General features: G+C 44.0%; 1 protein-coding gene across 1 annotated transcript; it reads left to right on the top strand.

Annotated features, from left to right (window-relative positions):
* The first annotated feature begins 27 nt into the window (after positions 1 to 27).
* LOC149273440 (complement C3-like) lies at positions 28 to 10,758 on the top strand. Its single transcript, XM_089506325.1, has 23 exons — positions 28 to 191; positions 640 to 725; positions 1,005 to 1,144; positions 1,403 to 1,615; positions 1,791 to 1,857; positions 2,067 to 2,156; positions 2,716 to 2,919; positions 3,123 to 3,198; positions 3,564 to 3,723; positions 3,872 to 3,967; positions 4,107 to 4,257; positions 4,540 to 4,703; positions 4,801 to 4,959; positions 5,134 to 5,193; positions 5,554 to 5,644; positions 5,812 to 5,863; positions 6,035 to 6,122; positions 6,484 to 6,573; positions 7,145 to 7,250; positions 7,931 to 8,020; positions 8,603 to 8,686; positions 10,212 to 10,347; positions 10,620 to 10,758. The coding sequence occupies exons 1-23, from the start codon at positions 28 to 30 to the stop codon at positions 10,756 to 10,758; spliced, it is 2,706 nt and encodes a 901-aa protein (XP_089362451.1).
* Positions 10,759 to 11,096: the final 338 nt, after the last annotated feature.

Here is an 11,096-nt window from a genome sequence, read left to right as displayed (position 1 = left end):
ATCTGCTAAATCTGGTGCTTTTACCCCATGCCAGACCACCATCGTTCATCGATTTTGACCGGCGGAGAAGCTGCAACCGGAGATGATGACGAGGAATACATCGAAATGAAGAACATTCTGTCTCGAAGCATCTTCTCCGAGAGCTGGCTTTGGAAGGTGGACACCCTGCCCATGAGCGCAGATCGTGATGGGTAAACAACAGTCGTATAACTAGTTATTTACTATCTCTCTGTAGGCTAGGGAGGTATGGAGTTTCTGCTGCTGAGAACTACAACCTTCAGAAGGCACAGCCGCCCAGCAGCGCTGGGACAAGAAGCTGGCTTAAACATCTTTGGAGTTGTAGTTGAGCTGAGTTCAGATGCAGTTGGTTAACCCTAACGGGGCAGATCAAATCACTTAATGTTTTTTTTTAAGTGGGCAACTCAAGATGGCTACCTTGAACCCATCAATAGAAACTTACTGAGCTCTTGGATAAGCTGCTTGACTCTCTTGTTGTGTGTAAGAATGTATTTAATTCCTGTTAACAACGACACTGACGGGAAGGCTGGATTCTCATCTATATAGATAATAGCTAAGTATCTAGTACTGTCAGCTTTGTTTAAGAGGAACCCCCCCCAACTTTGCTTCCTTCAATCACAGGTATTCATCCAAGTCCGTCCAAGCGTCTCTCCCGGACTCCATTACCACCTGGGAGTTTTTGGCGATCAGCATGAGTCCTACTTCAGGTAAACCAAATGGAATGCCAATTTTACATTTGTTTGTCCTAAATAGATCTTTATAGATGACCGATAGTTTTAAGTGAATGGTAGAGGGTACAATGTATGGGTTAATCTTGGGTCAGAAGACATGTCTAGCTATAGACCCATGGAAGGAATTATTAACAATGTTTAATACAGACATGCATTTGGGATTTACTGTAAAAAGTACCCCTATATGGTCCAAGAACATGGCCAGCCTTGCTAATGGATACCAGTGTAAGCATGCGCGTATGCACCTCCCCGCAGGTATCTGCGTTGCTCCCTCGCTGAACATCACAGTCCGGAAAGACTTCTTCATTGACCTGCGTCTTCCTTATTCCGTTGTCCGTAACGAGCAAGTGGAAATCAGGGTCGTCCTGTACAGCTACGTGGAGCAAGAGGTTGAGGTACGTGGTGGAATCTAGGGTTATGGTCTTCATGTTCTGTTGTCCATGCTGATCAGGTAGTCATAATATTACACGGGTATTATTTTTCCCCGAGATCCAACATTTATAGTTTTATACAGCAGCCCCATGTGTGTTTTAATTCTCTTACTGTATTAGCCTCTACCACGTCTGCTGGTAGGCTGTTCTACTTATCTACCACCCTCTCAGTAGAGTAAAACATCCCTTTTCAGCAGTTTGATTCCTTTGACCGTCTTACAGGTGCTGGTGGATCTGATTTACAATAAGGACATGTGCAGCTCATCAACGCGGGAGAACAATTTCCGTCAGGTGGTGAAACTGGACGCTGAAGGTTCTATCGTTATCCCGTTCGTCATTGTGCCTCTTACGATCGGGGAGTTGCAGGTAGAAGTGAAGGCATTGGTCAGAGACATCTTCTACTCAGATGGAGTGGTCAAAACATTGAAGGTCGTGGTAAGTAACTTAGGGTCACCGGGAGACATAAGTTGCTAGTATTCCGGACTCGTTGACTTTATATGTCCGGTTGTGGAATTAGAGGCTTTTTCGGGACCCTCTGTTGTTGATTATATTTTTGGCCATAAACATAAAGTGGAAGTCCACTAACCAACCCAATTTCATTCTGCCACAGCCTGAGGGGATGAGGATCGTCAAAACCATCCAGAGCATCGTCTTGGACCCCCTACGTTCCGAGAACGGTAAATCTTGACTCTTTATTCCGATTCTTCCAGTGGTTGACGTGGTTAGGTTTATTGAGAAGTGGCATGTTTGGGCAGAGGCCATTCTACTCATATCTCCTAAATGACTCTATGGGGTCTACTCATGACCTTGGGAAGATTTCAATTGAATTTTCCCCTCTCCACATGCATATGTCCCCTTAATACTCTCTCTCTTTGTTACTTTGCAGCTGAAGGAGTCCAGAGAGTGATTATTGATGCCGTCCCACTGAATGACATTGTCCCCAACACTGAGCCAGAGACCTATGTCAGCGTGAAAGGTCAGAAATGGACTTATAGACTTCATCTCAGATACATTCTCTGCTAGCTAGGTAACAACAATAACCCCCTCAGCCCTGTATACAGTAAGATAACCCCCCAGTGCTGTATACAATAATAACTCCTAGCGCTGTATACAGTAATAACCGGCATAGGTCGGCATTGACCTATAACTCTTTTTGCTCCGATAAACTCCCTTTATCTGCAGACAGGGAAGCCGCCATTGTTGTCAGTCATGTGATATTTATGAGGACTTTTCCTGCTCAAACACCACACTGAGCTGATGCTTTATGGCGATGCTAATGAAGTCCCTTCCTCCATAGACTTTCATTAGTCAGAGGGTCTAGTTGGATGAGTAAGGCAGGGCAATTCTACGCACAGGCAGTATGATAAGAAGTCAAGGTGTTTGTCTAGTAGGAAAAACGGGCAGAACAGATGGGCCATAGGCCTTTAAGTATTATTAGGCAATTTATGTGAGTTGGACAGACACAGATTATGCAGAATTTGACCAAAATGTGTCCCAACAACTCTCATCACTTTCCCCAAACATTATATTTTCAGGAGACCTTCTGGGGGAGACCCTGGAGAATTCAATTGACGGTTCAAACTTGAACCATCTGATCATGGTGCCTTCAGGTTGTGGAGAGCAGAATATGATGTCAATGACTCCAAGTGTGATAGCCACACATTATCTGGATGCCACTGGCCAGTGGGATAAAATCGGGATCAACCGGAGAGAGGAGGCCATCAAAACCATTCAACAGGGTAAGGGACGCAGCAATGGGCAGAGGATTCTATCGGGAGAATCTTCTTGATATCAGTGGAACTCGGTGGCAGAGGAAGTGGGTATCAACAAAAATAATGATCGACTCTCGAGTGGGCTTCAGCCACTGGGCTAAGGATTAGGTCATTGAAGGGCACGTTTCATACGGTGGGATAACGACTGATTGTGTTTGGTTTTTTTACAGGATATGGTCAGCAGCTGGTGTACCGGAAATCTGACAACTCATACTCAGCCTTTACCAACAGACCTTCCAGCACTTGGTGAGAAAAATCTAACATTAGACCCATTCGGACCATCTAGTCTAGTCAACCATCTAGTTGTTCATCTCGTCTTAGATTCAGGATCCATGTGTCCATCCCATGCATGTTTAAATCCCCTTACTGTATAAGCCTCTACCACCTCTGCTGGGAGGCTGCTACACTCATGTACTACCCTCTCAGTAAAGTAAAGCTTCCTCACATTACATTTGAGCCTCTACTCTATCCAGCTAGGCGTTTAATAAAAATGCCCATGCTGCTTGGTTCTTCCCAGGATGTGGCTGTTTCTGGGGTATAGATCCGTGCCCGGGGGTCTCATGCCTCGATCGTTCTTCAGTCTCGATCTTTGTCGTTTATCTCCTCTCCAGGCTCACTGCCTACGTTGTGAAGGTTTTTTCCATGGCATTTAAGTTAATTTACATTGAAAGAGATGTCCTGTGTGGAGCTGTGAAGTGGTTGATCCTTAATAAGCAATTACCCAATGGGGCATTTCAAGAGGATGCCCCTGTCATCCATGGTGAGATGGTGGTAAGTTGGAATTTGGTGAATAGAATGGAGGGGATCTACCATCCTCTCAGTAAAGGAAAACTTCCCTACATTCCATCTAAACCTCCGAACCTTCAGAAGAACATGCTTTTGAAGGCTGTCAGGTTGAAAGGTCCTCCTTTCTTTCTAGGGAGGTTCTGGTAGAACCGAACCAGACGCTTCTCTGACCGCATTTGTCCTGATTGCTCTAGCAGAGTCGGAAGAACATTGTAAAGCAGAGGTGGCGGTAGGTTGTAAGATGACTTTGTACGCCGTTATGTATGTATACCCACCTATAAGTGTATAATATTCCCAGTCCACGCAAAGTGAAGGTCCTGCAACCAACTTCTTCATGAAATCCGATTTCTCCATCTCTTAACCCTCAGAATCTGACGAGCAGCATCGCCAAAAGTGCCGATTATTTGGAGGGCCGACTTAAAAACCTGAAAAAGCCGTACACTGTTTGTATCGTGTCCTATGCGCTCGTCCTGGTGGGAAAGCTACAAGATCACAGTCAGCTGATGAAGTCTTCGTACGGTACGCGCAGGACCCCGATGTTGACATATCTGTTTTAATGAGCTGGTCCTCACTTGCAGGTTGTGAATAGGTTATCAGATATAAATTATCGCTGCAATACGATCAGACTAAACCTCACATATACGTATGCGCCGTTAAGTAGGGCAGGGCTCCGAACAGGGTCAGGCACTCCTACCCGTCTTCATGTCTCGGTATGTATACCGTATGCAATGCAGCATCTTGGAAACCATCTTGGAAAGACCCACCCGTGTGACGTACTGACGTCTGACGTACTGCTTCTAGGTTCCACTCATTGGGCGGATGCCTCCTCTGACCTGTATGTAATAGAAGCTACTTCATATGCCCTGCTTGCCCTCCTCAAACTCGGCCGGTACCACCTGGCTGCGCCAGTCGTGCGTTGGCTGACCGAGCAGAGGTTTTATGGAGGAGGATACGGTTCCACACAGGTAGGATCAAAATCTTTTGGTTCACTACCTTGGATAGGAACTTGGGAGTGGGTCAACACCTGGTGAATCTCATGCTAAGACTTTCTCATCTCTTTAGGCCACCATAATGGTGTTTCAAGCGCTCTCCGCGTACCAGATCGAAGTCCCGCTTATGAATGACATTAAGATGGATGTGTCCCTCAGTCTGCCGGGGAGAAGGGAAACATTAACTTGGAGGATTAATCAAGACAATTACATGCTCCGTCACAGCGAGAAGGTGAGTTGTTTATCTCAACCTACTTGATCAAGTTGCCAGCTAGTCATTATAAAGATGGGTTTCTGGTCATTCAGATGGGGTTGAACTGTTGAGCTACAAATATTCAGTTTATGTTATCGTTCCTGGAGTGCACCGGTGACAAGAGCTATAGAATTTTATTTTTTTTTCCACCAGACCTCGATTACCGGCAAGATTTCGGTGTCCGCATTGGGGAAAGGACAAGGCACGCTGACGGTGAGTAATGTCTGGGGTAACACTAATTGGCGATGCCTTGTATCATTCTGGGAGCTGGAGAACATTCCATAACCACGCTGCGTATCGTTCAAGCATTCCATAGACATATCACAAACCTGCACTGCACCTCACGTTCCATTATTAAACACAAAGAACCTCACATCTACCTGCATTTCTAACTCACCTCCTATGGTCCTGCAAAATTGCATGTAAATTATATCTCCGTAAGACCCGTAGAACCTTAAACCATCCTCGTTTAAAGCCTAATTCCCAACCTAGGGAATCCTAATCCTGTAGGGATGCCCTAGTCAGCAACTACAATCTCAGAGGCTTCATATCAGGTCTGTAACCTTTTCCTAGGTCATGTCCGTGTACTACGCACCCATGGCTGAAGGAGCAGTCTCGTGCAAGAATTTCGATTTCTCGGTCACCCTCGAGGATGCGCCAAACGGTAAGGTGGCCAGGAAACAAGATGGATTGCGATACGCAAAATGAGAGAAGCCAGCCTCAGCTCTTGCTAAGAAGCCACCTGACTCCAGCTGAGGGCACTCCAACTCCCATCATGAAAACTAAAGGGAAAGGGCTACCGGTCTTATTTGCTGTTTTCTTGAATTTCAGAAAAGAAGCCTGATGGTGTCTTGAAATCCATGTACCTTAACATCTGTATGAGGTAAGGCACGCATTTACGTGAATTTATGTCATTGACCTGCCACATTTGTTTAGAATTTACACTTTCTAAAGTTCCTGATCACAGATGACCCATGTGTGTTCAAAACCAGCATTGCCACTGTCTACGTGTGTGATCCGAAGTGCCTGTCCCACCGCTGTTTCCTTTCTTCAGGTTCCAAGGAATCACAGATTCTACGATGACCATTGTGGATGTGTCTTTTCTCACTGGGTTTAAACCAGACATGGAGGATCTCAATACGGTTCGTTGTCCGTCAGTGTGGCTAGGGAAATATTTGGGGTTCTGTTCACTAAGGTTCAAGTTGCCATTTTACAAAGGGAACTTTAAAACCACTGAGCAACGCCCAAACAAAGCCAAGTCAAGCGGTGTTGAATATGACATTGTGACGCTCCTCTCAAGAGTCTAGTTTTGGGACCTCTTACTCCCCTCTGGTCCTAAAGGAGACACACAAAGAAGTGTAGAGATTCCACTGATGATAAGCCTAGACCTATCAACTATCTAAAGTCACAATTCTCTGTAATCAACAATTACCCCAGAGGTTTGTGCCCCGGGGAATACCATCAGGGTAACTATATTGATTTTGTCTTTGTTTTTCTCTCTAGCTGACAAACAGAGTGGAAAGATACATATCAAAGTTTGAGATGGATACAGAACTTTCAGACCGCGGTTCCCTCATTATCTACCTGGACAAGGTGGGTATCCATCTTCCTGAAGGTGGTCAACAGGCTCGAGTTTTGTGTTCGTTGTATAGTGCGGCACTATAGTATTCCACAAGTGTGGAAAAATGTGTAATTTAAAAGAATAAATAAGAATGGGTGATATCTACTGAAAATGATCGTTAGCTGATTCAGATGAGGTTTTTAGTTGAGCTATTCGGAATGCCCACAGTGCACTGTATCAACTGTGATACAGAACGCTATCCACTGTCAGAGTGTACCATCACCTGTGGGAGGGTGTGTTATCCACTGTCAGAGTGTACCATCTATTGTGAGATGGTGTGTTATCCACTGTCACAGTGTACCATCTATTGTGAGATGGTGTGTTATCCACTGTCAGAGTGTACCATCACCTGTGGGAGAGTGTGTTATCCACTGTCAGAGTGTACCATCACCTGTGGGAGGGTGTGTTATCCACTGTCAGAGTGTACCATCACCTGTGGGAGGATGTGTTATCCACTGTCAGAGTGTACCATCACCTGTGGGAGGGTGTGTTATTCTCATGGGTCCCTCTATATATAACTTGTTTGCTCTTTCTCACTCGCAGGTGTCCAGATCAGAGGATGAATGCCTGAAATTCAAGATCCACCAGCATTTCGAGGTTGGAATTCTGCAGCCGGCGGCGGTCACCATATATGAATACTATTCCCTGGGTAACATGCGATTAGAACACTGATTACAAGTTCATACATGCAGAAGAGGTCCCCCGTGGCATAGAAACTTCTCAGTAACATGAAGGGTTACCCTAGGGGGTGTTTACTGTTAACCCTGTGCAGAGCTAAAAAATAGGAACGCATTCACCGCAGAAACACAGGACAGAATTCTGAGACGGTATAATGTATCAGAAGGAAAAATTCATGGCTGTATTTCTTATACTGGCGCAACGACCACCTAGCATGCATTTTATTTTCTATATTATATATATATTTTATTTACTTTTTATTTTTTTTATTTATTTTTGGACCACCTAATACATTTTGTAAAAATGTATCGGAAAACTCCTAATGTGAAAATTATCCCAATTTTTTTTTTCTTTTTTGTAAATCAATTTTATTGAGAAATTTTCCAATTTCAAAAAAAATACAAAAAAAAAATAGAGAATGAAAATAAGAATAAAAATCCCAAGGTGTGAGAGAGGAATGGAAAAAATTATCCTAAATTCCATCTTTTGTGGAATAAAAGAGGCTGAAAATATTTTTCATTAAAATGACTGTTTCTGTAAACCCACTTTTATAGACCAGTCTTTGGAGAATAGGGATCCCAGAGTATCATTAGGGTTCCTCTCCATGCGCGGTCACACTCTTTCTCTCATTTTCTCTTATCCCGTCTATAGAAAACCGCTGTACCAAGTTTTACCACCCGACCAAGGAACAGGGGGAGTTGAAAAAAATTTGCAGAGGGGCCGAGTGTCACTGCGTGGCAGGTACTGTGTGCGACGTGGGCGATACGACACAGGGCTGTATTAGCTAAACGGTGAGGCCATTGTGCCGTGAATACGAAAGGTAACACCGGCTTGCATTTTGTTTGCAGAAAGATGTAATTTAAAGAACAGCCACAAGGGGAAACTGGATCATAAATCACGCGTGGATGCGGCATGTGAGGCTGGAGTAGATTTTGGTGAGAAAGTGGACTTATTTGATTCTCCAGAAGTATCCAGAGTCTCCAGAAGCATATTAAAGTACTTCTACAGAACCCTTCCCCTCTAACTTTGCAAGAGGGGTACCATGATCATTTAAAGGGACCCCTCAGCTATCATACGCATTAAAGTACATAATATGGCGGACGTGTCTCCTAAATTCTCTTCCATGTATTGGGATCTAGAGTTAAGGATAAATAGTGATCAAACATCTATGATAGAAGACAACAATATTCATCATTTGCGTAGTGCAGATGTGTGCTTATGATGTCATCAGCTGACACCAGAAACCAACCAACCAAGCGATGTTCTCTCACGGATTCTGGGCACATGATTGTCACTTTATTCTGAATATTTTCTTTCTTGCAGTTTATGAATGCAGGCTGGAAGAAATAGACAAAAGTGGAGCATATGACGTCTACACCATGACGGTCACCAAAGTCATTAAGCTGGGTAAATAAATATACATCTTGGCTAATTATCACTGGTGGGATAATGCAGCCCCATCTGGGAACTGGACACAATGGCCATGGCTTACTCCACATACCATTTTACCCCTCTGCAGGAGCACTTTATGTCTGTGTCCCTCGGTGACATGCTCTCCCTACCCCATCTAATCCCATTCCCGATATATACCACCATAAGCCACCTTGTGCCTCTGTCCACCCGTGCATCACTAGCCCTTATACCTGGGAACTCTACGGATTTGCCCTGGAAATATTCCACAGCTGAAAACGGACAATCCAGGGCTATCCGCACTCCTCACCCGGTTCCATGCACTCCTTGTCCACTTTGAACGTTATGGCCTAGCCACATTCCAGCATTCAGCTTGCCTATACAACCCTGCTCCACCATCTCCCGGCTCCCTAATGGACCAGATATATAAACATAATATAAATGAGAGGTTTTGGTTATATGAATTGGCCAAAGCATAATTAAGCTCACCCGCCACGTCAAGGCACACTCTCAATAGGGTGAGAACCTACTCTCACCTCCTACATAGTGGGCACACAAAGCAGTTTATACGGCTACCAAAACCTTATTAATGTGTTGGGGGAAGTGCAATAAAACCTCCTCCCCATTAACCCCTGGACAGCAAGCTGCAACCAGACTGATGAGGAGCCAACAACCTCAAATATGTGCAAACAGGGAGAAGAAGAAATGTCGGTGCGCTAAGCTAGTCTCAGGCTCAAATAATACAAATGTATAATACGAGGCCTACCAAACAGTGTAAGCATGCTGCAAATACAGTGTATTGGCTGTACAATGTATACAAAAAACAAAAACTGTCTGCGCTTCTTACCCTAATAAAGTTGGCAACAAATATATAAACATAATAAAAATGAGAGGTTTTGGTTATATGAATTGGCCAAAGCATAATTAAGCTCATCTTTTATATATTTGTTGCCAACTTTATTAGGGTGAGAAGCGCAGACAGTTTCTGTTTTTTGTATACATTGTACAGCCAATACACTGTTTTTGCAGCATGCTTACACCTGTTTGGTAGGCCTCGTATTATACATTTGTATTATTTGAGCCTGAGACTAGCTTAGCGCACTGGCATTTTTTCTTTTCCCTAATGGACCAGGACAGGAATGACTCTAAGTGAGCAAGCCTAGGCTACTGGCAAACCTCCCAATGTGTTGGGGGGTGCATGAGGCATGGCTGGCCATTTGAGGGGCATTGTCAGGGCAGGGCAACCCACCCACTATACCTAAAGAGCCACCTCTCTGGCTTAGCTGCAGAGCGTCACGAGGTGGCCACATGGACCTCCATTGATTTTATAGCTCCCTGGGCCGGTCCAGAGGATCCTCAACTGGCCCATGATCCCCACTATCTGCTCTTATCCGATGATATATTTTTTGGGAAGCGCTCATTTGGATTGTGTTAATTAAATGTCACTCACATCGAGACATTTTCTCTCACCCACTTTATCTGGACACACTTTCACACTCGGAATCCCTTTCATCTCTCCAAGGTTCCGACGAGATAAAAGAGGAGCGCAAACGCAACTTCTTCAGCCACCAGAGCTGCAGAGACACCCTAAAACTGGCCAAGGGCCGCTCGTACATCATATGGGGGCGTAGCGAGGACATTTGGGAAATGAAAAAAGAGTGAGTATCAGCAGCAGGATATTCTATTTACAACCCCTAAAAAAACAGACGCAGACATCGGGACATTAAAGGCCAACTTCCTCGTTATGTGCAGACACGAGATGATTTTTATGAACACATTTCTTTACCTAGTTCTGCTTTTTATGTCTTTTCTTTTGTTTTGGTCATGATATATATATAATATTAAGAATGTTTATTAAAGCCCGTAGTATGTGTATACCATGGGAGCAGCCATCTTAACCTTATCTTCTTTGTAATTACTAATTACGCAGGAAATCTTATGTGATCAACGGTGGGTCCTGGATAGAGGAGGTCCCTACAAATGAAGATTGCGCCAAGACGATGTCCGCCCTCTGCGAGGAAATCTTCAAGTTTAGCGACGATTTGGCGCTAATTGGCTGCCCTCACTAAACCCAGACTAGTTCTAGAAAAACATAGCTTCAGAAAACATGTAAATATTCACAATAAGGAACAAAATATTCTAAACCTTTTTTAATAGCATTAATAAATGAACGTATACCTCCATGCCAAGTATTGCATATTTCAAGGGACATCTAATAGGTTGGATGGTATAGGCCTGAAACACATATACATCGTGTATACTCACAGATGCAAATATAACATGTTCATGTTGTTTATATGAAGGCAATCTAGTACACACCTATAAAGAATACACCTTGAGATGCTACATTCCTTTAACATGCCTTGTGACACACACACACATACTAACACTGCGGCGAGGAACTGTG

The sequence above is a fragment of the Sceloporus occidentalis genome, unplaced genomic scaffold (assembly GCF_023333645.1).
Source record: "Sceloporus occidentalis isolate IW3139 unplaced genomic scaffold, rSceOcc1.0.p SCAF_376, whole genome shotgun sequence".
Lineage (NCBI taxonomy): Eukaryota > Metazoa > Chordata > Lepidosauria > Squamata > Phrynosomatidae > Sceloporus > Sceloporus occidentalis.
The sequence above is the reverse complement of the archived record's forward strand: the minus strand, read 5'-3'. Positions and strand labels throughout refer to the sequence as shown.

Bases quoted from the DNA above. Each gene is read 5' to 3' on its own strand.
- LOC149273440 (XM_089506325.1), top strand. From the start codon at position 28: ATGCCAGACCACCATCGTTCATCGATTTTGACCGGCGGAGAAGCTGCA. The intron at 4,960-5,133 runs GTGAGTTGTTTA...TTTTTCCACCAG, and splicing joins TGCTCCGTCACAGCGAGAAG to ACCTCGATTACCGGCAAGAT. The intron at 6,574-7,144 runs GTGGGTATCCAT...TCTCACTCGCAG, and splicing joins TCATTATCTACCTGGACAAG to GTGTCCAGATCAGAGGATGA.